The 26,778-nt window shown below is 47.0% G+C and overlaps 2 protein-coding genes across 13 annotated transcripts in view; one reads left to right on the top strand and one right to left on the bottom strand.

The window, feature by feature from the left end:
* The window catches only part of SUSD6 (sushi domain containing 6), a 102,850-nt gene that overhangs the window by 26,656 nt on the left and 49,416 nt on the right, over positions 1 to 26,778 (bottom strand). Inside the window, exon 2 of one of the 12 annotated variants that reach the window (XM_061429256.1) lies at positions 12,470 to 12,582. The exons of the other annotated variants lie outside the window; for them this stretch is intronic. Coding sequence (XP_061285240.1) covers position 12,470 — 1 coding nt within the window. The 5' untranslated portion in view covers positions 12,471 to 12,582. The remainder of the gene's footprint in view (positions 1 to 12,469; positions 12,583 to 26,778) is intronic. 12 annotated transcript variants of the gene reach the window in all.
* Positions 8,738 to 9,224, top strand: LOC133254891 (small ribosomal subunit protein uS10-like). Its single transcript, XM_061429257.1, has one exon. The coding sequence runs from the start codon at positions 8,810 to 8,812 to the stop codon at positions 9,167 to 9,169; it is 360 nt and encodes a 119-aa protein (XP_061285241.1). The 5' UTR covers positions 8,738 to 8,809; the 3' UTR covers positions 9,170 to 9,224.

The following is a 26,778-nucleotide window of genomic DNA, read 5'->3' as shown; positions in this document are numbered from 1 at the left end:
GCCCAGTTCCTGGAAATCCCCGCCCTCTTCCCCAAAACAGTTGGAATAACCCTCCCACTTATTAATCTATGAAATCAGCCAATCCATACAAAGTATAACCACACCACATTTTGGAGTCTCGCTTTCTGAGATGGCCCACACTCTTGTCTGTGGACTGTGTCTCTCTGTAAATAAATCTACTTCTTACCTATCACTCTGTCTCTCACTGAATTCTTTCTGCAATCAGACGTCAAGAACCTGTGCTTCATTAAGCCCTGAGACCAGGTGTGTGATCTCAGTTAAAAGACCTTGGGCTCCATCCTAATCTGAGCTGCGTGGTTTCTAGCAGGGAGACGCCCTCGGCATGGGACATCTCATGTTCTCTAAACTGCCATCTCCCCGTGAAAATACACTCCCAGCCACCAGAATCGGGCCATGCAGAGTCACAGCGTGGTCTGATGGTGAATCAGGGTTTGACCTGGGGGCCTGCCCTCTCCTGGGCCTTACTTCCTAGCAGCCAATACTCACCTTCGTGAAGTGCTTAAGGGGATGGATGAAACTATGTACCTGAAAGTGTCTTGCATCATGCCTGGCACACAGTAGGCACTTTCTTTAAATTCTTTACATTTATTATTCACACTATAAATGTGATTTGTAAATGTAAACTGATTTGTATAAATGTAAACTAATTTCTTACCTGTGGTTTTTGGAATAGGGTAGGGCAAAGACTCCAGCAAAGAAAAGGGATTGCTTCAGAAATTTCTTGATGTCTGGAGAGGGACAGGCAGTGAGAGGAGTAGGATGAGCACTCTGGCTTGCCTGCTGTCCCCTCCTCCAGCTCAGTAATATGCCAGCCCCCTGCCCCACTGTGTTCTCAGCAGAGCCTGAGCTGTTCTTGGCTGACAGAGAAATGAAGATGCTCAGTCATGTGCGACTCTCTTTGTGATCCCATGGACTGTAGCCTACCAGGCTCCTCTGTCCGTGGAATTTTCTGGGCAAGAGTACTGGAGTGGGTTGCCATTGCCTTCTCTGGGGCATCTTCCCGACCTGGGAATTGAACCCAGGTCTCCAGCACTGCAGGCAGACACTTTACCCTCTGAGCCACCAGGGAAGATTAATGGCCTCCATATGGCCTGTTACCCTTTCACCCCTTTTCTCACAGCTCAGGGACTTGAGAGACACGCGGCCACCTGGGGCTACACCCTCACCCCACCCCTACTGTACAACTGAGAAGACGAGCAGGCAGGAGGACCCTTCTCCTGTTGCTGCTCCAGGCCTGGGCCTCACAGTATCAAAAACCCTCCCACCCACCGCAGTGACTTAAGAAAGCAGCACCCACAATTTTCCACCGCCTCCACCCCAGGATGGTGGGATGCCAGCAGGGCTAAGGAGACAGGCCATTCCACGTGCTTAACAAATGATACTACGTTCCCCTGAGAGCAGTAAAGGGTTAAGAGAAAACAGATGTTTATTTTTCCTCATCAGCGACTGCTACTTCCTGGTCTCATCTCCTTTATCCTATCATTGAAGAAGCTGCCCACGTGTCTGCTCTTGCCCTCAGAATTCCCCACCTCTAGGAGGATGGAGGCTGGTCCTCTGCAGGAAGGCCCCAGTCAGCTGCTTAAGGCACTGAGCAACCTCAGAAGGAGAACTGATGAGCGAGTGATAACTGACTTCAGAGTCTGGCTGGGAGTTTACGACAGGGCTGGACTCAGAGTTGTGGTTTCATTCCCAGTCTACCATCTGATGGAAATACCTTATGCCAAGTCTGGTGTCAGGCACACACAGTAGGCCTTCGAGAAACACAAATTTAAATTTAAAACAAATTTAAAGATCTCTGCTGTCCAACAGGGTAGAAGTGATGAAGAGAATTAACATTTATCACCAGGCGCTATGAGAGGCAATTTAAAGTTACTATCCTATTTTTAACTCTCCCATCCTATGAGGAAAGTGGTGTCATACTCAATTTGTTCAGATGAAGAAAGTGATGCTCTGAGCAATTTAGTAGTGGCCTGAGATTACAAATCTACCTGGTAGTAGAGTCTGGATTGAAACTCTGGCATGCCTTTCTCCAGCTCCTTGACTACAGATGCCACCAAAAAAGTTACCCCAAGACCTACAAAAGCGTAGCATGGGGGTGGGGTCCATCTGACAAAAAGTTGCAGTAATTCCTGTTTGGCGAAGAATGTGGACTGGTGAGTTTACTTGTGCCCAGAGAACTCAGCTCATATCTCAAGTGGGGCCACATTTTTCCAGAGAGCTGGGGGGAAAAGGCAAGACGGTTTCCTTTAGTAATCTGTGAGCATTACAAACAATGGAGCTATTTAAGGAGCACGGATCCCAAAGCTGCAAGTGGGAGAGGGCATGGGGGCATTTTCAGCTTGGGAACACCCACCTTCCAAGAGGGATACATGACAGGAAGCCCACCACTGAGTGCAGAACGGGGGTGTGAGCTACATTTAGATAGAGGGCTGCCCTTCTGCCCACCGCCTAGAATACAGAGGATCACCAGGGCAGCTCTGCCAAGGCCCAGAATAAACAGCCTCTGCTGCGTGCCTCCAAACAGGGAGTCAGGCAGCGCCTTGCTTATGCTGGGTGCTCAACAAGCCACTGCTGCTTGCCCAGGCTCACACACCTGCAGTGAACGAAAGGGAGCAACTGGTAAACTCTAGCCACAGAGGGCGGCAGAAATCAGCTGAGGGGGCAGAAATCAGCGATGGAGGTGACCTGTAACTGGCAAGCGCTACACTTCTTGGAAAAACACCCACCCAGTAATTGAGGGGTAAAGGTCTGAATCATCTTTTCTGAAGAAAGAGATGTGATGGATTTTGCTGTGACAGACAAGGTGCAAATAACAGACTACAGGTCGAAGGCCGGCCATAAAGTGAGCCCTGCACATTCCGTGGGGGTTTGTGTCAGGCCTGACCCTACCACGAGATTAGGAGATATAAAAGGGAAAAGACAAGGCAGTTCTTTGGAGGGTGGGGTGCGTGGCATGGGGAATGAAGTGGCAAGGGCCAGGGGTCATTGCCTTAATCACCTCTGAGCCAACAAAAATGAGGAACACTGTGACCGATGGGCCATGGGAAGATGGAGTCAAAAGTTACAAAATCTATTCATCTGGAGAGTCTTCCTCCATCTCGTGAGGAAGGAGAGTCTCTTCTTTAAATGCCTCATCAGTTTAACCACACTGTTCATACAGCCACCACAGGAAAAGGAGCTTGTCTGGCCTTCTTGGTTTCCTCTGCACTTCCTAGAAAGGGAACTTCCCACCCTCTGCTATCATCAGCTGATCAAGGGTGGTGAGAAGTCTCCCCAGAGGAGTTTTATTCTTCTCTACCCCCAGTCAGTCCTAAAGGCAATCAGTCTTGAATATTCACTGGAAGGACTGATGGATGCTGAAACTGAAACTCCAAAACTTTGGCCACCTGATGCAAAAAACTGACTCATTGGAAAAGACCCTGATGCTGAGAAAGATTGAAGGCAGGAAGAGAAGAGGATGACAGAGGATAAGATGGTTGGAAGGCATCACCAACTCAATTGACATGAGTTTGAGCAAGCTCCAGGAGTTGGTGATAGACAGGGAAGCCAGGGTGCTGCAGTCCATGGGATCGCAAAGAGTCAGACATGACTGAGCGACTGAACTGAACTTTCAGTTTGTGAGTCTTTCTAAAGTTCTGGGCCAGACGGAGCCAGAGGACTCCTGGCAGATCCCTTTCCTTGTCCCAGGCAGCAGGGAAGGCCAGAGTCTCTCTCACCTCCTGTGAATTTACTCACATCAGACCCGCTGTGAGGTCCATGGCAGGGCCCCTGCCCTCAAGCGCTTTCTCACATGTCTGGGACCTGCTTCCCCTTTGATTTTAGCTTGAGTATTTTTTAGCCTGGCTGTGACAGGCTGTCAAGATCCCTTGATCATTAAACAAAGCAAACGCAAAACAGATTAGTGAGCTTCAGGGACAGAGTCTCAACCGTGCTTTTTATTTGTCCATCTGAGCCCCACCTTCCTGTTGCCTCCCCTGCCTCTCTCAGGTCTTTGGGCCCCTGCGCCTGGTAAGCCACTTGTGACTGACCAGACAAGATTCCGGGTCAGAAGACATTGCCTGTTGCAGCCTCAGTCATTTGTGCGTCAGAAGATACCTGTGTCCAAACATCACACAAGTGAACAGAAAATATCCTTTAATCTTTTGTCTTCCAAAGAATGGTTTAATGACTTTCACCCATTAGAAGAGAGTTAAAAAACACTTGCAAACCTTGATTCTTATTCCCTCTGGATTTCTTTCTACTAGGAATGCTTTCTCAATATAACATTTTCGTATCTATGAGCCCCGACCAGTGTGCCAGGTTGGTGACAGAACTTCGAGAGTAAATAATACATCCCTGGTGACTCGGACGGCAAACAGTCTACCCGCAGTGCGGGAGACCTGGGTTCGACCCCTGGGTTGGGAAGATCCCCTGGAGAAGGGAATGGCTGCCCACTCCAGTATTCTGGCCTGGAGAATTCCATGGACAGAGGAGCCTGGCAGGCTACAGTCCACGGGGTCACAAAGAGGCAGACACAACTGAGCGACTTTCACTGTTCCTGAGGAGACTTCACACTCTTTGGGGGTACAGATGAGGCGCCCCAAGTAGGTTATAATAATAGTAACATCTACTCTATCTCCTAGAGTTCACCTAAGGATTGCATGTATCCATCTGTTCTTTCAATAGGTTTTTACTAAGCACTACAGCACTGTGGCAGGCAATGGGGAAAGAGGGTTGGGAAGGCAACAAAGATACCGACCCTACCTTCTGGGAGCTTGTGGTCTAATAAATAACCACAGGAGACACATGTTAGAAATCAATCTGGGCTACACTAGGAGGTTCTGAAGAAGGGTTAATTCAACGGGGGAAGAGATCAGAAAGGAAGAAAGAAATGATACCAGAACTCCAAATCTAGAGGTAAACAGGACTGTGACATGGGATGAAAGACTGTGACTTGCATAAAGGAGGGGGAAGAGCATGCAAGGGGGAGCAAGGGGGAGACAAGGGCATAAGCAGAGGAGCAAGAAGAGGGGGTGTGTGTGTGTGTGTGTGTGTGTGTAGCAGGACATAGCTGGAAATTCAGAAAATCAGGGAGGGCCCCAAATACAAATCTGAATAATGAAAAACTCTTGGGTTCTTCTTCCCTACTACTATTATTACTACCAATAAAACGAAAAGCCGGCTCTATGTTTCTAATCCAGCTGAAGAAACCATCTGAATCTCCCTGCCAACTCTGGCAACTAGTTTTCAGTGGAGCTGGGGTGCAGGTGTGGCAGAGCCAGGGCAGCAGAAGGACCGAAAGAAACCATGTGAGCTCTCCGGTGCAGATGCATCATGTGTCTTAAGTGTGCCAAGGTGAGGGGGCCCGGGAAAAACTGCAGGGACTAGAGCAGAGAAAAGGAGTACAGAGATGTCCTGCGGTCAATTTCGTTCCCAGGGTTCTCTCACACAGCAGCAGATGGCCTATCCCTGGAGGACTCAATCTCGGAAAACAGCTGCTCCCAGATCCCGGTCTAACAGCTGGGGTCACAGGACCTCTCCGCGCAAGCTGAATGCCAGAAATCAATGGGTTCCATTGTGCCTGAGCTCTCATGTCCAGGCTCATGCCCTAGGCCTGCCTGGAATTGAGGACTGAGAAAAATAAAACTATACACTTTGAAAGACTGCACTTGCAAATTCACGGAAAGATATAGTATTATAAAGTCCAATTTCATTTAAATTACCTTGACTTTGCTAGGAAACTATTGAGATGCTAATTATTTGAGAGATAAAGGAGAGTGGGGGCGGGGGCAGGGAGCAGAGGGACAGATCATAATTGGAGGAAAACCCCAAACTGTCTCTGGCCCTCCTCGTCTTCCTGCCCATGGCACAGAATACCAACCAAACCAAAAAGCAGGCGAGATGCCCCATGTACTGGAAAAGGGGATAAAAATCCATAAAACGGTGTGTGTGTACACAGAGGAGTGTAAGTGTATGATTACATAATTAGGCACATTAAAGTATTTATACTGCTGAGACTAAAAGCCCCCACTCAAAGGCATTCCACCAAAGTTGAAAGGGGAAAAAGAAAATAGAAAATAAAGCATCTAATTGCAATCTTCCACAAAGCCAGACATCCCCAGCTGGTGCCACAGCTGAATTCTCTTAATTAACATGTTGTAATGGCAAGTATGAAAGACACTGTATGCTTATCAACTCCATGCCTTGGCTAGCCAGGCATGGGAGAAGGCCACAACGCTGCTATAATTAAAGATTTTTCTCTTTCCATTATAATGGTACCCTGGTGTGGGATGTCAGTGGTTTTTGCTTAAAAACTTAGTTGTTTAAAGCACACATGTAATAAAACTCTATACTCACAAAGTCAAGGACTGAGACTGGAGTATACAAAAGAGTTCACAGTCCAGGCACGAGTTTCTAGTTTATTTTTGGTGGTTGATTTTCTCTTACCTCCCCAAACCTGGGACTTTTCCAGTTAGAGAAAGCCAGCAGTGTTTGAGCAGCCTAGCCTTTTAAATAAACGCAGCCCATCTGACAGCTTAAAATCATAGGTTAAAAGTATCTAAATAGAAAAAAGATGACAGACATCAGCACATAAATGAGTAAACTGCCAGGGGAAAGGCCTTGAGAGTAGGTCAACATGGACTGTGTTCCAAGGGACAGATTCAGCCCCAGAAGCCCAGAAGGGCCTTGCACCCTTACAAACAGGGTTTTGTTTCTGCACAATTCTTGATCACAGGGGAACCTGATTATAGTTTTTCCATTTCTCCAGAGAGAGCCCCCCTGAAGTCAAATGATAGGTTTATATATTATAATATATATAAAGAAGATGGGCTCTCAGGAAGCCAAACAAGATGCTAAAATGCCTAATAATGCTTTGGCTTTTATACTCCTGGACAGCATAACTCAGGTTTTTGGTTTTTTTTTTTACACTATTCTTTAACTATGTTCTTCCTCTTCACCACTGAGGAGGGCCGTTAACTTAAGAGTCAGCAAATGCTCAACCAACACTAATGATCCCCGGCTCTTGGCATGCTGAACTTCAAAATCTTCTCCTCAATTATTATCAGCTTTAGAAGACCTGCCCTTCTTATAACTACCATCAGCAATGTCATTTTCCCATTTTCAACTCATCCGTAGAGAATAAAGGGCCCCAAATCCAAGTTACTGCTGCAACATACACGGCTGCACAGATGGAGTCTGTGAGGCTGCTCAGAGCATGCTGCAAGCTGGCAGGCAGCCACACCCCAGACCCACCGCCCATGAGGTTTCCTTCTCAGCTGCTGCACCAAAGTCCAAACTCGTTACCCAAAAGGCAACTGGGGTGTCAATTTACAATGTACCAAAGTACAGGTTGTTTCTAAGACAAACTTTTAAAAGCTGACTGCTCAGCACTGTTTCCGAACCACCTCACGAGGTATCCGATTTGCACTCTTTTGCCCCTTACACCCTAGCCCCAAAGGCCCGAATATGAATGAGGAATGTGTCTAAGGATCACTGGCACTCAGCAACACACACATACCTGCACTTCACAAAGAAGCCAGGACTGCAGCCAGGGTGCATAGGTTTGCATGGCACCAAGGGAAGCCAAGCTAGTCGGCACACGCCACAGGCCTGTTACTCATCCTGGGTTTCCGATTCTCTCTGCCTTGTTGATGGAAAAGGCTTGTTACATGTGCAAGTGGCGATCCTGAGTCTTCGCAAGTACTTCTTGCAGTGGAATAATGTGAGCAGAACAATAGTCTCTCCCTCCCCACCTCACCCCCAGCTGCTGGGAGTAACTAGGCCTACAGGAAAGAGAATCCATGTGCTTCATAGACTCCACAGGAGTGGGTGGGCAATCCTCTGGGGCTAGTCTATTTGTACTTGCAGTCCATGTGCAAAACCAAATGAAACCATACACTCCAAGATGGCAGAGAAGTTGCAGAGCAACTGATTCTGAACTGTGGGCCTGCTGCTTTCTCTCACACAATCCTCTCAATTTTCCCAGCCAGCCTCACCTCTCTGAGGGACAAAGATAATAAAGAGCAAAGAGAGCTGTGTGTGTCACAGAAATCCCTTGCATTCCTATACACTAACAATGAGAAAATAGAAAGAGAGATTAAGGAAACAATTCCATTCACCATTGCAAAGAAAAGAATAAAATACTTAGGAATATATCTACCTAAAGAAACAAAAGACCTATATATAGAAAACTATAAAACACTGGTGAAAGAAATCAAAAAGGACACAAATAGATGGAGAGATATACTGTGTTCACCGATCGGAAGAATCAATATAGTGAAAATGAGTATACTACTCAAAGCAATCTATAGATTCAATGCAATCCTTATCAAGCTACCAACGGTATTTTTCAGAGAACTAGAACAAATAATTTCACAATTTGTATGAAAATACAAAAAACCTCGAATAGCCAAACCAATCTTAAGAAAGAAGAATGGAACTGGAGGAATAAACCTGCCTGACTTCAGGCTCTACTACAAAGCCACAGTCATTGAGACAGTATGGTACTGGCACAAAGACAGAAATATAGATCAATGGAACAAAATAGAAAGCCCAGAGATAAATCCATGCACCTATGGATACCTTATCTTTGACAAAGGAGGCAAGAATATACAATGGAGAAAGGACAATCTCTTTAACAAGTGGTGCTGGGAAAACTGGTCAACCACTTGTAAAAGAATGAAACTAGCTCTTTGAGGAAGACGTGGTCGAGGCTGCCGTGGACCTTTGTGCCACCCGCTCCTGCTCCTGACTCACCGCTGTTCGCTCTCGCCGAGGAACAAGTCAGTCAGGAAGCCACGCCATAGCCATGGCCTTTAAAGACACCGGCAAGACTCCCGTGGAGCCAGAGGTGGCCATTCACCGGATTAGGATCACCCTCACCAGCCGCAACGTGAAGTCTCTGGAGAAGGTGTGTGTTGACCTGATCGGAGGCGTGAAGGAAAAGAATCTCAAAGTTAAAGGACCAGTTCGGATGCCTACCAAGACTCTGAGAATAACTACGAGGAAAACTCCTTGTGGTGAAGGTTCTAAGACTTGGGATCGATTCCAAATGAGGATCCACAAGCGACTCATTGATCTGCACAGTCCTTCTGAAGTTGTCAAGCAGATCACTTCCATCACTATTGAGCCGGGAGTCAAGGTGGAAGTCACCATTGCCGATGCCTAAATCAACCTTTTTAATAAATCAATAATCAGTTGTTAAAAAAAAAAAAAGAATGAAACTAGAACACTTTCTAACACCATACACAAAAATAAACTCAAAATGGATTAAAGATCTAAACGTAAGACCAGAAACTATAAAACTCCTAGAGGAAAACATAGGCAAAACACTCTCTGACATAAATCACAGCAGGATCCTCTATGACCCACCTCCCAGAATATTGGAAATAAAAGCAAAAATAAACAAATGGGGCCTAATTAAAATTAAAAGCTTCTGTACAACAAAGGCAACTATAAGCAAGATGAAAAGACAGCCTTCAGAATGGGAGAAAATAACAGCAAATGAAGCAACGGACAAAGAATTAATCTCACAACTATACAAGCAACTCTTGCAGCTCAATTCCAGAAAAATAAATGACCCAATCAAAAAGTGGGCCAAAGAACTAAACAGACATTTCTCCAAAGAAGACATACAGATAGCTAACAAATGTATGAAAAGATGCTCAACATCACTCATTATCAGAGTAAAGCAAATCAAAACCACAATGAGGTACCATTTCATGCCAGTCAGAATGGCTGCTATCCAAAAGTCGACAAGCAATAAATGCTGGAGAGGGTGTGGAGAAAAGGGAACCCTCTTACTTACACTGTTGGTGGGAATGCAAACTAGTATAGCCACTATGGAGAACAGTGTGGAGATTCCTTAATAAACTGGAAATAGAACTGCCATATAACCCAGCAATCCCACTGCTGGGCATACACACTGAGGAAACCAGAATTGAAAGAGACACGTGTACCCCAATGTTCATCGAAGCACTGTTTATAATAGCCAGGACATGGAAGCAACCTAGATGTCCATCAGCAGATGAATGGATAAGAAAGCTGTGGTACATATACACAATGGAATATTACTCAGCCATTAAAAAGAATACATTTGAATCAGTTCTAATGAGGTGGATGAAACTGGAGTCTATTATACAGAGTGAAGTAAGCCAGAAAGAAAAACACCAATACAGTATACTAACGCATATATATGGAATTTAGAAAGATGGTAACGATAACTCTGTATGCAAGACAGCAAAAGACACACAGATGTATAGAACAGTCTTTTGGACTCTGTGGGAGAGGGCGAGGTTGGGATGATTTGGGAGAATGGCATTCAAACATGTATAATATCATATGTGAAAGGAATCACCAGTTCAGGTTTGATGCATGATACAGGGTGCTTGGGGCTGGTACACTGAGATGACCCAGAGGGATGGGATGGGGAGGGAGGTGGGAGGGGGGTTCAGGATGGGGAACACATGTACACCAGTGGAGGATTCATGTCAATGTATGGCAAAACCAATACAATATCGTAAAGTAAAATAATTAATTTAAAAATTAATAAATAAAATGAAGCATTAAAAAAAACACAACAACAAAAAAAAGAGAGGTGTGTGTGTGTGTTAAGTTGCTTCAGTCTTGTCTGACTCTTTGCGACCCTATGGACTACAGCCTACCAGGCTCCTCTGTCCATGGGATTCTCCAGGCAAGAACACTGGAATGGGTTGCCATGCCCTCCTCCAGGGGATCTTACCAACCCAGGGATCAAACCCACGTCTCTTAGGTCTCCTGCATTAGCAGGAGAGGGTTCTTTACCACTAGTGCCACCTGGGAAGCCCAAAGACAGCTGGGCCTTCTGCAAATGTGGGCTGGCCCATTACAGTCAAATCTTGTTTTGTGGACTACTCTGTTACTCAACTGTTAAAAAAAAAAAAAAGGCGATTACTCAGAATGGGTTTTAGCATTTATCTACCAGCAATCTGAACAGTGTGTCTGGGGCCTTAGTTTTCACAAAAAAAAAAAAAAAAAGGGAAAAAACCACTGGTCTTTAAAAGCAGCAACATGATGTCAAAGCTAATGTCTTGAGGCTTCAAGCTAAGCCCTCGTCCCTCTCCTGCACCAGGGCCCATACCCAGAGTGGCAGCTGAGCCTCTGCTGGCCTACACCCTGCCCTGGTGACAGGCTGGGATGATCCCCAAAGAGGAGCCGCTCACTTCCCAGGGTTCCAAACCTGATGCCTGCCCTGGACATGCTCTGGGTCCGTGCCAGGGAGCTTGGGGTGGGTCAGCTGGGAGGGGCAGGCCCCGCCCAGGCCCAGTGGCAGGTATGGAAACTGTCACTATGTTCCTGACTTAGGCAAACTGGGCAGTACTTCCCTTGGCAATCATTTACTCTTCCCTCTTTCTATTGGAACTTAATAGATCTTGCGATGATGTGTTGGTCCCCACTGACGCAATCTCCCTCAACAATAATTTATTTTCTCAATTTTCACTTTCTATAAACAGCAGCTACTAGTAGTCTATTAAGAAGAATACTTTCTGACTGATCCTCTTTGGTATTATTTATAGTCCAAAGCTACCCAAACTCCTTATTTACGATTGTGAACGGGTGGAGGGCATGGGTGGAGGGCACAGAACTCAGCACGGGCAAGGATTCTGCATGATGCACCCCGACTCCTGATTAGGCACAAGGTGACCCATGTTGTCTGGATCTGAGCAATCATCCCTGGTCAATCCCAACCTAAAACGAGCAGCATGGAACCCACCGCACTTCGTGCCTGGCTCCACTGGGCCCACCTGGGCATAGCACCTCCACAGGGGCCCTAGTCAAAGTTTAGCTCGAGCTGGCACCTAACACCTGCTCCTAGCCAGACAGCACTAACCTCATGGCCTAAGTTGCTGTGCCCTGCCAGGGGAAGCTGCAGGCGGCCATAGGCCACGGGCAATGTGCGACCACGCTCACCCAAGACAGAAGCCATGTACCAGGCCATCCCTCTCTCCAAGGACCCAAGTACGACTTCCTCCCAAGAGCGGTGGATGGAGCTGGGGTTCTCCTCCTGCCCACCTGAAGGCATATTCTAGCTTACTCTGGTCAGCTAATATTCCCCAAAGCCACATTTTTCCTAATGCTGCTACTCTCTTCTCAGAATCTGAGAAAGGCTGCCCATTTCTTCCTGTAAGTCTAAATGTTTCTCCTGGATGTGCTAGGCCCTCCACAATTTGGTCTGTCCTGTTTCTCCGACGTCAAGTCCCACTAGGCTACCCCCACCATTGGGCTTACTCACCCACGTTCGTGGCCTCAGGTCAGCCTGCTGGCTCTTCTCAGCTCCTCCTTCCCCTCTCAAATGTCCTTTCTTACCCGACATCAGCTTAACACCCCCCTCCCCCGACAGTGCAAGGCCTGGCCTCAGTGCTCTCTTCTGTAGGAATTCCCTTTCTCTGAAATGAAGTGCCCACGACTTCACAATTTAGCCCACACTTACTACTGTTTTGTTCACCGTTGCTATGCGTGAGTTGGTCTTGCCTCTCCAGGGTACCATCAGCATCTCAAAAGAATAGCAAATCCACGTTCTCCAGCCTGGGCACACTGAAGGCACTGGACAAAAACGTGATAGAGTCTGTGCCCAGAAGGGCTGATACCTCTTACAACATGGACTGTTTAAATGCTTAAAAAGACCCCAGTTCTTGCATCTCAGGGAGTCTCTCCCCCTCAACACCCAACTCCTGGACCCAGTCCTGGCAAATCCTGACACTTCTGCCTGCAGAGAGCGAGCATTCCAGCTCTCATCAAAGCGTTAAACAAAAGATTTCATAACACCCCCATCCCGCTTCAGGCTCCAAAGCTCTTCAAGGGCACCCTGTTTAAACAAGAGGTGCGGTATATTTTTGGGAAATGATGAAGCAACTTCCCATAAGAGAAAAGAAAAAAATTCCCCAAGTGCAAAAAGGCTTCTTTAAAAAACAAATATAACACCCTGCCTTGCCAAGGGCAGAGAGAAAGAATTTGACATCCAAGCTCTTCATCCTTGGCAAAGAAGCCTGCTGTGCAGGAGCAGGAGAGACAAGCTGTGGGGAGTGGGAGAGGGAAGGAGGCAAATCCTCCTGGCCAGGCGTAGAGTGCAGCACTTCTCAGAGCTGGTGGCCCTACCTAATGCCTCATTTCATTCTGCCAAGGTGCCGTGGAAGCTCCCCATCTCCTCCTTCTCTTCCTGGACTCCTTCAACAGCAGATGTGACCCCGTCAAGCTGGGTGCTAATGCAGTATTTCACACCCACCAGAGGTACTTCCACTTAAAAGCAACCGCACAGGGAATTCTCTGGCGGTCCAGTGGTTAGGACTGGGTGCTCTCACTGACAGGGCTCAGGTTTGATCCCCAGTCAGGGAACTGAGATCCCACAAGCTGCACCACACAAACAACTATGGTAACTCCTTTGGAGGAGTTGCTTAGTCACTAAGTTGTGTCTGACTCCTTGCAACCCCATGGACTACAGCCTGCTGGGCTCCTCTGTCCATGGAATTTTCCCAGCAAGAATACTGGAATGGGTTGCCACTTCCTTTGGAGGATGGTAAAATCCTTTTCCAATAATCGCATTCTTCTTTTTTTTTTTAATGGGGCGGTCGGTATGTTTTGTATTTTATACATTATGTTTGATCATAAGGATTATTTTCTCACATATTCCAGAGTGTCTGCATTTCAGGGGAGGGTGCACGAACAAACTGGGTTAGGAGGAGAAAATTCATATCATTTTGCTTGATCTGCAAGGCTTACCTAACTACTCCTCATCTTTCATCTTTATAACTACTGCTAATCAAACAGTACAGCAACATTAGCAGTACTTTTCAAATAAGAAGAAAGAAAAGCATCACCTGCAAAGGAAACCACTCAGGTCCATGTCCATATAAAGGCCTAATGTATTCATACCCAGTAACCAGCATCTATGTGTTCAGACCTCACTTTGGCATAAGCCCCTTCTCCCTGAACTTGAGAATTCATGCCCATATGGCCTGTTTGCATGAACCAGGAGGCAGCGTGCAACAGATCAATCCTAGCTTTGCCCTTATCAGCAACAGAGCAAAGAATAACTTGTCCCCTTCTGCTTCTTACTCTCCCAATCTACCTAGTGACCATTCTCAAGAACCAATGAAAGGGCCATTAAACAAGCTGTCAAAGAAAGTCATGTCTTTCAGACACAATAATGATGTGAAGAAGGCTCCTGCAAGCTCAGAGTCTCTGACTTGCAGCCCCTTCTTAGGTCCCCACCCCAACCTCCTACAGCAAGCACACAGGCCTGCAGGAGTTCATGTGGGAGCCCCGTTTCTCTAGAACCATGTGGATTCCTGCTACAAAGCTCTTTCAGAAAAGAAGTTAATCTACCTAGTCTGCATCTTTAACAGATTTCCAGAGTTTGTGGAATTTTCTTTTTTTAAGCTGCTGAAGGGGAAGCAGGAGTCTGGGTGTGGCTAAATGGGAAACACAACACCATCCAGAATTCCTTCCCTGAGCAGCGCCTTTCTGCTGGCAGCGTTATCGCATACATACAACTCATGCATCACTTTCAAAATACGCTAGTCAATTTGAAATAAATGTCAGTTTATTATTTTTTTCAAAACGAGCAGTAACTGTGGGGGACCAGGTGCTTTCGTTTGTCTGTTCAGCACATTCCCGCCCTTGCAAGTAAGACATGCTGGAAGACAATTTATTAGGATGTCTACATCAGCTCCTTAACCACAAAAAAGAAATCCCCTTCGCTTGCGGTTACTAAAGAACCGGAGTGCAAAGTGACAGGAGTCAACGCAGTAAACAATTTATGGGGAAGGAACTTGCGGGAAGGGAAGGAGATGGAGCAGCTGTCCCCCAGAAAAGCCACAAGTGAAACAAAGACTAAAAAGAGGTCAACTCCAAGTCTTCATTTTAATTGGAAAGGCGGAGTTAGTAGGGATGAAAGATGAAAGGGATCATCTTCTTAGAATCTGTATTTGAGTTTTGTGGGGCCTGGCTAAGAGTCAAACAAGCTCTCCCCTGACACATGGGGCACATACAAACACCTCTAGAACATAACTAAGGGGTAAATAATATAATTTACGGTGTCGCTTTACTGAAAAGATCGGCAATCAAAGCAGCATCTGAGGTGGAGGGAACAGCATCAGCGAGGCACTGGGGGCACATCTGATGGTGTGTCATGGGAATAAACGCCCGGTGGCGTTTCCTGGACGGAGCATAGGCTAGGGAAGTGGCTGGAGAGATTGCACAGGTGAGGGTACAGACCTTAACAGCAGCCTCACAGCAAGCTTTGAGTTTGTTTTTGTTTTAAGGGGAGAAGAATCATGCTAAGTCTGAGATTTTTTTTTTTTTAAACTTTACAATATTGTATTGGTTCTGCCATATATCAAAATGAATCCACCACAGGCATACACGTGTTCCCCATCCTGAACCCTCCTCCCTCCTCCCTCCCCATACCATCCCTCTGGGTCATCCCAGTGCACCAGCCCCAAGCATCCAGTATCGTGCATCGAACCTGGACTGGCGACTCGTTTCATATATGATATTATACATATTTCAATGCCATTCTCCCAAATCATCTCACCCTCTCCCTCTCCCACAGAGTCCAAAAGACTGTTCTATACATCAGTGTCTCTTTTGCTGTCTCGTATACAGGGTTATTGTTACCATCTTTCTAAATTCCATATATATGCATTAGTATACTGTATTGGTGTTTTTCTTTCTGGCTTAAGTCTGAGACTTTGAGTTATGCTGCCTGCAGGGTAGAAGACAGATTTGAGGGGAGGGAGGTAAGGAATATACTGGGAACAGAGAAACCAGTTAAGAGTCTAGTGAAAGGTGAGGCCTTGGATGTTAGCAGTACTTTTTTTTTTTTTTCCCCTTAAAGGGGGCTACCATTTATGCCCCCAACTGTAGTTAACCTGGCAGCTGCCTGCCTGCACACTGCCCCCACCCCCCTGCCCAGCCAGCCCGCCCGGACACAACCAGGAAAAAGAGAGCTTCCTGGTTCCTTCTCTAAAAGGAACTCAAACGTCCAGTGGAAAATGGGGGCTTTAGAGAGGGTAGGCGCTTCCAGAATCCCTGTCACTGGTGAGTTCTGGTCCTTGGACAGCAAGTTGTGATGAACTAATAAACACAAGGATCCAAAATCAGAGTGCACCAGCATCTCAAGGAGACACAGCAATAAACTGCAGAATGCTGGGACCCTCTTAAACAAAGGATCTGGGAAAGGTGACTAAATCCCTGCCTATCCTTCCATCCACACTGCTCCCCTCACCCCAAAAAGCTCAAAAAAATTCTGCTATAAAAAAGGCATGGAAAATGTTCTATTAAGGCTCTACAAATGTTCTGAGAAGGTATAAAATTAAGTGGCTGAAGGGCCTGGGAAACGGCAGACAGCACCCACAAAAGTACACTAGTAAACTTCCAGAAGAAAGACTTCTGTGGTGGTCCAGTGGTGAATCCACCTGCCAAAGAAGCAGACGCCAGTTTAATCCCCGTGGTCCCGGAAGATTTCACACGCTGCGGGGCAACTAAGCCTGTGGGCCACAACTACGGAGGCCCCACCCTAGAGCCCCTGCTCCACAGCGAGAGAAGCCCGTGCACCGCAGCTAGAGGAGCCCCCGCTTTCCGCAACTAGAGAAGGCCTGTGCTCAGCAAGGAAGACCTAGGGCAGCCATAAAGAAAGAAAGAAATTGAAAAAAAAAAAAAAACTTCTAGAAGAAAATATGAGCCCATCTTTTATGAAATTTGAAGAGGATTTCTTAAGAAAGTCAAAGAAAACACATTTCAGAAAGAAAAAATTATGAATAAAGGAGCAGTGGTTCTCAACTCTTTGTTCTCAAGTCCCCCTTACACTATCAAAAATTATTGAGAATCCTCAAAGTTGTCAACACACACCTGTCAACACACACCATTGTTGAAAATAAAACTAGTTTTTATTACTAATTTACAAATTCATTTAAAAATAATAAAATCACAGTGATTGTATCAAGACATATCATGTAAGTCTCTGAAACTCCACTACACACCTGTGAAAGAATGAGTGCAAAAAAGGCAAACAGTATCTTAGTAGTAATGCGAAAACTGTTTTAACCTTGTCAATCACCTGAAAAGACCCCAATGACCCTTCAGAACCACTGCCATAGATAAAAGTTAAAATAATCTGCAAACTAGAAGACAGTCAAAGAAATATAAAACTCAAGAGATTCCATTTTATATCCATCAGATTGGCAAAAATTAATATCTAACAATACTAGCTGTTGCAAAACATATGGTGCTGTGCTTAGTCACACAGTTGTGTCTGACTCTTTGCAACCCCATGGACTGTAGCCTGCCAGGCTCCCCTGTCCATGGGATTCTCCAGCCAAGAATACTGAAGTGGGTTGCCATGCCCTCCTCCAGCAGCTCTTGCCAACCCAGGGACTGAACCCAGGTCTCCAGCACTGCGTGTGGATTCCTTATCATCTGAGCCACCAGGGCAGAACTATGAATTTTCATATGCATCACTAGTGGTGAAAACTCAAACAACTACTTTGGAAAGCTACCTGGTAATACACAGAAAGTTGAATACTTCTAACAATCCAGCAACTCTATCGCTAGGTGTGTATGTCAGAGAAACCGTGGACACATGTACAAGGATGTTCCTTGCAGTATTGTTTTTAACAATGAAAAACTTGTCACCTATATGTCCATTAATGACAGAGTGGTTACAAATATTCTGGTATATTAACAGTATACCAGAATTCCAACTAAAAATGGAATGCTATACCCTAGGTAAAACAAATTTATCAACTTAGCTAAACCTCAAGAACAATGTTGAGTGAAAAAAGGAAGCTACAGAAGATTACACCCACTTTAAAACACAAAACAATATTCTGTATCACTTAGGAATGCATGAGTAAGTATGTAAAACTTGTAATATACAAAACGCAAAAAAACAAATGAAATCAGACTTCCACAGATTGAGGGCCCTTTAAAAAACTAGATGTAAATGCACATGTAAGTATGTAAAAATACAAGAGGCATGGTTAGAAGGATACATATTGATTTAGGATACTGGCTATATCTCTGCAGAAAAACATATGAAGCAAATGAGGCAAAATATGAAATGTGGGGGCAAACATCCAGGTGTATTAGTCCCTGTATTTTTTTAGTATTTGAAAATTTTCATTGACTAAGAATGGGATAACAGATTTAAAGTGGCTATTAGTTGAAATATATCACACATTTACTATAGGTATTTTACAACACCCCCAAACTAAGACATATCATTCTTTTGGGCCATACCCCTAGGCATGTGGGATCTTAGCTGCCCAACCAAAGATGGAACCCAGGCCCCCTGCAATGGAAGCACAGAGTCTTAACCACTGGACCATCAAGGAAATCCCAAGACATGTTAATTCCTAACAGAGTGTTTAGTAACTTGGTAAGTTTTCTAATCTTCACAGCCACCCCAGGTCCTATCTGGTGCCAAAATACTGACAGAAAAATCATAAGATTCACCAAGACTGCCAACTCCTATGGAAGACACAGCGTTACCTTTTCCAGGGCTCTCAATGTAAACGATCCTGAATCCCAGACCAGCTTCCACCCACCCACTGACTGATCCCTGACTGCTTCTACCCCCAACATCCATCTGAAACTAAGCTACCACACAGCATCTATAAAAACACTTTTCTTAAGAGTCAGAGGCACATGCAGTTAACTCCCAAGCATGACCAGTTTAAAGGTCCTCGGCCTCAATGCCCCCACCACCTACCTGCCTTCATGAGAGCACCCCGACTGACCCAGTGGCTATCAGAATCACCTTAAACTTACATCAGTTAATACCATGTCTCCCCTTCCCCCTTAGTTATCCTAAACACTTAGTCCTCAGGAGTGGGGCTCCTATGGTGTCAAAACCCAGATTCTTAACCCCTAACGCTTCCTGCAGCTGAGAGGGCATTTGCTTAGGGTACAATGTTTCTCAAAGTGTGGCCAACCTCACCACCTGAAACAGTGTGTTAAATAGCTTCTGCCTCTGGAACAAATGAAACCTGCACCCTTGTTTTCTTCTGTTCAGGAAAGAGAACTGAAAGGAGGGGAGATTGTTTGATGTTATTTTAAAAAAACTTTTATGCAGATTGCTGGGCTGCACTCCAGACAAACTGAATGGTTCTTTGTGGGCATGGGGTGTGTGAACCTGATTTTAAAAGCACAGGGAAGCTGGGAAAGCATCACCCAGAGGATGTTAGTTTTCTCAGTCTGATGAAGAACTAAAATCTCATCACCATTTCTGTATCCCAGAATCTTAGGCGGCCAAATGCCAAACTCTCCTTTCCAGCTCTCCTTGGTTTGGATCCTGCCTTCCCACCAGGCCCAGCGTTAAGTCTCAGCTCTCTGGAAGCCTTCCTGGATGATGTCAGGCTTAATTCTCTTCCTTCTAATGGCACTCAGTACCTGAACTGCTCAAGGGAATGAAGATGCATTCTATCTTATCTTTTCCCCCAATTAGACTGTGAGGACTTCAGCTTCTGGCAGAAGGCCCAGTGCATACGTAACAGTTTAACACTTATGTGGTTGATCTGCTAAAGACAATGACATTGGAAAGTCAGTGTTAAACACACACACACGAACACAATGTAGTACAAAGAGCATTTCACTTGCAATGGGAGGACCTGGGTTCAAAACCAGCTTTATCCTTTCCTGGCTGTGGTAAGTCACTGCGAGGACACCAGTGTGACATGATACCCAAGAAAGTTGTCAACTGCCAACAGCAGCAAGCAACCATTATTTCTCTGATCTTGGGAGGTGGTTCATATTATTTATTTCTCTTTAGAGCCAAGAAAGTAAAAACTGAAACAGGCATCGCTATCATACAAACACACAGAGAAAGCCTTGGAGACAATTCCCAAGGTCTGTGGTTAGTCACAAGCTCTGCTGGAACCTCACGGGCTCAGGCCTCTGTGCTTCCACCAGGGCAGGGAAGAGGGGGCAGGGAAACGCTCAGTAACTAGACCGTGCCTGGCACACCTCGTAGGTCTGCAAATGTTGAGTGATGAAAAGCTTGCACACACTACCTGGGACAAGAGAGCCCCAGGGCCCTCTCCCCCTGGGGCCCCTTCTCACACAGCCCCCTTCCCACCTGCATACCAAGAACAAAGCAGAGTTTCATAGGAGCAAGGTAAGTGAGCCAGAGGCCCCCAAGTGGGTGTGAACTGAAGAGCAGCAACAGTCTCGGCTTCTGGAAGTACTGTCAAAGCTGGTCATTAAAATCATCCTCAAACTGCTCTTCCAGTAAATGAAAAAGCAGAGTGCAGTATCCAGCTGCCTCAGATTAAAGCAGAGGAGTGGGGGGAAATGAGAAACAGAGTCAGGATTTCCAATTACTGCTAGCATGAGCGTGTTCAGAAGGGAGGAAATTAATGGAATCATCATCAAAAGGCTGGTGATTTCACTTAAAATGAGTTAAATCAGCCTCAATCTTCCCCTGTTTCCAGGGAGACCTCAGGCTAGTCACTGCTTGAGCTGCCTGAAAGCCACCCAGGCAGGATCAGAGCGCCTAAGTGACAGTCAGCCAAGACAGAGGCTGGGGAGACGGGCCAGACGATGGTTCTGAGGCAGGACATGCTAATTTTCTCCAGGCCAGGAGTCCTTCAGCTTGCCAATACAGCGGGCAGGAAATAAAGACTGCAAACGGGGTCCAACTCAATCTGAAGAGTGGCAACCTCTCCTAGGATGGTGAAAACATTCTGTAACTCACAGCTACCACAAAGTGGGCATAAGAGAGAAGGGAACAGGGGAAAGACCAGGGAGCCTGGATGTGCTCCTCACAGAGATGGCTAGGGTAGGACCCCTGGGAACTCCCCAGGCACACCCCAACCCCTCCACGCACAGTGCACAGACACTGATGGCCAGCTGTGCCAGAACACAGAGTGGGTAAAGCGAGCAGAGAGGGAGGAGAGAGAGGAGGGCAAAGGAGGGCAATGAACACAACGTAAGAAGGGAGAAATCAAAGGAAAGGAGGCGCATGGGTGCATCCCTCTATTCCATACACCAGCTAATACTTCCAGGGGCCTCCCATGAGCACTGTGCTGGGCAGTGCAGAAGGGAGGCCAACATCTCCGGGCACCTGGAAATGAGAACTCAGATATCCAGAAACACTGCTGGCAATGAGTGTGACGTCCTGGGGTACAGGGAGCAGCACCTGACAATGATGCGAAGTCAGCCCTCTGTGGACAGTTTTATGGGACAGCGTAACTGTACAGGCCAGAGACTCTAAAAAGTAAAGTTACTCTAATTTCCGAACTTCTCTGGTTTCACTTTCAGACAGTCAGTCCCTCAATGGGATTCTGGTTCAATATCAACAGAAGTTTTCACACAAACTAAAGAATAAAAAAAAAAAAAAAAAAAAAACCAAGTTAACAAGCAAGCGGAAGTTCCTGACCCTGCTGAGGAAGCCATCAGAGAAGGCATTGAAGAATGCCAGGTAGGATTTCCCTGGTGGTACAGTGGGTAAGAATCCGTCTTCCAAAGCAGGGAACACAGGTTCAATCCCTGGTCCATGAAGATCCACATGCAGCAGAGCAACTAAATCCACGCGCTGCAATTATTGAAGCCCGTGTGCTTAGAGCCTATGCTCTGCAACCAGAGAAGCCACCACAGTGAGCAGCCCACGCACTGCAACTAGAGAGTAGCCTCAGCTCTGTGCAGATGGAGAAAGCCCACACGTAAGCAATGGAGACCCAGCACAACCAAAAAAGGAGAAAAGAATGCTGGGTATCCAAGCTCAAAGGACCCTGGAGAGCGCTTGCCCCTGAGCAAAGTGAGGGGCCTTCAGTTATTGCTCTTGAGAGGTGGCGCACAGGCTGATCCGTGGGACCCCAGCTCAGCACCCTGCTCTCCGTACCATGGACCTCAAGCTGTGGAAAGACTTAAAACACAAACTTCCAGAGCTCACCACTGCTTAAAAGGGCAGAATAGGAAGTGGAGGGAGGAGATGCCCAAAGTGATGCCGCTGGGGCTCCCCAGGCCTGGCCCCTCCCTCTGTCGGATAGCTGGAAAGGACCAGAACTGGACTGGTGAAGGTAAGAGCCCAGCCAGCACCTTCTTTAATCATTTAACCTCTTCTCAGTTTTTAAGTTAGGCTGATCCACCTGCAGCATCCTATTTCTGACCTTCCTCTATCCCCAGCAGTTTGTGACGTCTCCAACTCTCTGTTCACATCTTATCAAATTTGCTCTGGAAAGGTCAAGTGGGCTTTTTTAGCCCAAGTGCAAACTGGTGGTTCTCAGAGTGTGGTCCCCAGACCATCAGCAGCAGTCCGTAAGAACTTAGTAGAAACACAGACTGTCAGGCCTTACCTGAGACCTGACGAATCAGAAACTCTGGAGGTGAGGCCTAGCAACCCAGGCCCTCAGAGGATTCGAACACACACTCAAGTTTGAGACCCAATTGTTCATATAATCTATAAGGGTCAGCTGGCTGCTTCTCTCACAAGCCGGTGACTCTTAGCTGGCACAGTTGAATGACCTGAACTTCAAGCTAGGAGCCCACGGAGCTGCCACTGGAGGAAGGAGGAACTTTCCAACTCAGCCTGTCTTCCCCTGCTTCTAGGTTCAAGACCTTGTACAAGAAAGTACACAAACTGCCCTTGAAGCTGTGACCAGAGGCTGGAAAGCACGAGCTTGGGAAGAAACATCTGGATGGTCCTGGAGGACCTTACCTAGCAATGAAAACAAAACAAAACCTCCCTTCGCCAGCTCTACACTGCTGAGACTAGACGTCAGAAGGGACAATGGTGAGTCAAAGAGCCCAGGCCTCTTCCTGACTAGAGAGCTGTCATGACTCTGATCTGCCCAGATGCCATCCTACCCAGTGGAGGCTGCAGTATTTGTTCTGCAGGAAAACTGCCCTAGGCCAGACACTCAGGGAGGTACCTGATCCCACCTCCCTGGGGCCTTGCCATGGGACCTGCAGAAGGCAACAGGCACCAGCAATGCGTGCCCTGACACATCCTGGGACACGCTGGGGTGGCAAGTGGGTTTCCATGGGGGTGTACCAGGGTGGGGGTGGGGCTGGCACTATGGTGCAGAATCTGGAGCCTCAGGTACCGCTAACCACAGCCTAAAGAGAACTCTGTGTCCAGGGTTAGCTTGTGCCTGGCTTAGCCTTCTGCTTCCCTAGCTGATGCCTGGCCCTCACTCCCAACAAGACTCTGGGGCTTTCCAAGAGGAACATGGGTCTTTCCAAGAGGAAGATTTCTAGGCTTCTCAAAATCCTGACTACAGCCACCTTGTCTGACATGACTACGTCAGTGGAAATTAAAAAAAATTTTTTAAAGGATCCCTCCATTTCTTCTCTCACCTTCTTTGTTCCCAGGAGTGAGGCAGTCTCACACTTGGGAGATCCAAGCTTTAGACTCCACAGATTTGGGCTTTAGATTCAAGATTTGGGGCTCTGTTGGAAACTTTAGTTTGATCTATACAAAGTGAGCTATTTAAAAGCCAGCCTTCCGCCCAGGGATGGATGAAGGATTAACCAGTTAGTGTTAACCAAGTGCTTCGAGCTATTCAGAGAAGAGATGCTCTCTAAAGGAAAAAAAAAAGCATTACAGTAATCCTTTCCACTGGAATAGACTTTTATGGTTTACCCAGAACTTTTACATGTACTAACTCACCTAATCCTATCATTCATAATGTTAATTATTCCTGCAGGGCCAGGGCTTTCTGTTACCAGTAACAGAATTCTGAACAAGAGGGACCACAAAGCTTCTCAAGTGCCTGACAAGGAGGTGCTGAGAGCAATAGCATGGAGAACGGGTTCCTCTGCTAAAGGTCTCTCATAAGAAATTTGAGACACGGGGACGTCCCTGGTGATTCAGGGGTTAAGACTCTGTTCCTCCACTGCAGACGGCAGGGGTTCGATCCCTGGTCAAGGAACTGCATCCCAGGTGGCCAAAGCGGAAACACATCTCTACTAGAAGGCACGACGGTTCTCTGTACTTGGACACATCAAATCACAGGAGAGTCCTCACCCCAACAGCTCCAGGCACTGGCCGGATACCAGCTGACCAGTCTAGGATACACTTGCATGCCCATGGCCAGCCGCTCCTCCCCTCTTCTCCCTTCCCTTCTCAAGCATGAGGAAACTTCCCCATGGAATTCCTGATGTGGGACCCCGTGCAGTGCACCAGACTGGCTGAAATAAGTCATTCTTGTCAGGCAGGCCTCCCACGGGCTGGCTGGGCAGACGCAGAGGATGAGGGACCAGCCTGGAGGGGCGGCCTCACTCAGCCAGTCCCTTCCAGTCCCCACAGGCAAAGAGTCCATTCTCCTCCCTATCTTCTCCACGGACTTGTACAAAAGCAACACCCTTTTCCAGTCCTCCTCATTTCTTTGTTTAGACTCATTCAACCCTTAATCCATTAACTGGTGTTTGTTTTTTTCTCTAACCTTTTGACCTTTAACACCAAGCTTATTCCTCCACCCTCTCCCTCCTCTACTGCTCTGACAACTCAGCTAGGAAGAGCACCTACTTGCCTCCACCAGCAGCATCTTACCCCTCTGGGTACTTCCCCCAAACTGTGCTTTTGGTGATGCTCAGCCCAACCTCTGAACTCTTAGGCTAAGGCTATGCTTCTTTTCTTTTTTGAAACCTTGGCTTCTAAACATACTCCACGAAAATAGAAGAGACCACTCACTCAACCAGTATGGTAAAGCAGCAAACGAGTTTAGAGGACAGAGTATACCAGACTTCCAAAGTTTCAACAGAAGTGATGCTGCAAGTTCCAAAGGAAGGAATAGCCCAGTGAGCCCCGCAGACACGAAACTCTCTCTCTCTCTCTCTACCTGTCCTCCCTCCAGACTGGCCCCGACAGGCTGGCTGAGGCATCACGTGACAACAGTGATGACGGCCACACCATAACCCCACGTGGTATGTACGTCATTATGTAGCAAGACTGAGGGACACTGAGAGACGTCTTAAAAATTACACAACACGCGAGCGGCAGAACCAGGGTTCCAACCGGCCCACCCAGCCCAAGAGACTGCATTCTTAACCTGACTATGCCATCTGTCTCCCCTATTTGCCTCAGGTCTTAGGTAGACTCCTCTCCCTCAGAGAGGCCTTTCAACCATCCGCACGTGAGCAGAGCCCTGCCTGTGGGTATTCCAGGGCAGCAATAGCGACCACAGGGAGTATCTTACAGAATTGGAGCCGGCACCATCACAACCCTGGCGGGAGCTCAACAAGAAACAGTGGACATATCAGAGTCTAAACCGCCCCGCCTGCATTCCTTCTGGTGTAGAGTCCTGTTCCTGGCTGCAGCCACCCGCCTCTCACGGGCTGACCATGAGGACCGACTACATGTGACAACTTCCAACAAGAGCCAGTCCAGTACCCAGTTCCTGAAAGTCCTCCAAGGCATTACCTATCTTCAGCTGCCCCACCCCACCCCGGCCTGCCTTATATCATCAACACACACTTGCTAAATGAGTTGATGTCGCTTACAAAAACACGAAACCCAATCTGTTCCATGGCAACCCTGGGTGTTAGGGTCTGGAACAAGTCCATGGGGTTTGTGTATCATGATCTGCAGACAAAGGGTTCAGGTTCCCCAAAGCAGGAATTCCCCAGAAGCCTTAATGAGCTGTCTAGTCCCTTCAATAATCAAAGGTGGTCAAGACCCTCGTAATCGGAATCCTGTTCATAGGGAAAACTCTCCGACATCCTCCAAAGAGAAAGGGCTGAGACCAAGAGCTCCTGCTTATACCATTCAGCAAATACACATGTAGCCTAACTCTCCTTCCCTCAGACCTTATTTATTTTAGTAGTAAGGGGATGGGTGCTGTCTCAGAGGAGCTGACTTTGAACTGAATCTTAAAGGATGAAGTGAAGGGAGAAGGGGAGGGAGGGGAGACAGCGGGCTTCTAGCTACAGGAAATCTAGCCACTGAAAGAACAGTGTAAAGATAGGCTTGAATGTTCTAGTGCTCAGGGAAAGGGGAATAAGGAGTCCCCTCAGCCTCGACTTTAAGGACAGAGGTAGAAGGAGCTGTGGACGGGGAAGGGAAGCCAAATCCATCCAGCTGCCGTCTCCCTCTCCAATGTCAGGGTAAGTTTAGGGCCAGCACGGTTCGCACATCCATTACTGCACACGACGTCACTCCCACATGTAATGAAAGCCTACCTCTCCTTGCTCCTTGTCACCCAAGGGAACCCTCACTGGGTTCAGAGACTCTCGCTCAGGCTGAAATTTAACACACTGGGTGATGAACTCGTCTGGGCGGCCTGCCCAGCCCCACTCCCTTCCTCTCAGAAGACCCACCCCCCTACATTCACCCTCTAAAGCATGAAGACACTTCCACATCCTTCTCCACTGCCAGGAAGGATGGAGAGAGTCTTACGGGGAACCATTGATTAGGCTGCTGCTGCTCACAGGGCCTGTCCTCACACACAGGACGGACCATGACCCTGCACAGGCCTACCAGGAGTGACCCCTCCCACCCCCACCTCCCCGGGACGATCCCTGGCCTGGTTATAACAAAGTACAAAGGACATTGTCCCTGACTTCAAGGAGCTTATGTGCAAACTTTCATAAAGCCAAGAAGAAAGAACATGAACTAAGATTAAGTTCCACTGCGTGATGGGGACAAATCAGAGGGCCACACAATCCACTGATGGCACCAGCTAACTTCATAGGCCATAAGTGAGCAATCTGGAGCAAGCATGCATCGTCATCAGGAGCCTGAGTGTGGCTGCACTGGGTCCTCTGCAATCTAGCCTCCAAAGTAATGAGACCAACTGGGAA

Source organism: Bos javanicus, chromosome 10 (assembly GCF_032452875.1).
Source record: "Bos javanicus breed banteng chromosome 10, ARS-OSU_banteng_1.0, whole genome shotgun sequence".
NCBI lineage: Eukaryota > Metazoa > Chordata > Mammalia > Artiodactyla > Bovidae > Bos > Bos javanicus.
This window is presented reverse-complemented; position numbering and strand designations above follow the sequence as displayed.

Bases quoted from the DNA above. Each gene is read 5' to 3' on its own strand.
- LOC133254891 (XM_061429257.1), top strand. From the start codon at position 8,810: ATGGCCTTTAAAGACACCGGCAAGACTCCCGTGGAGCCAGAGGTGGCC.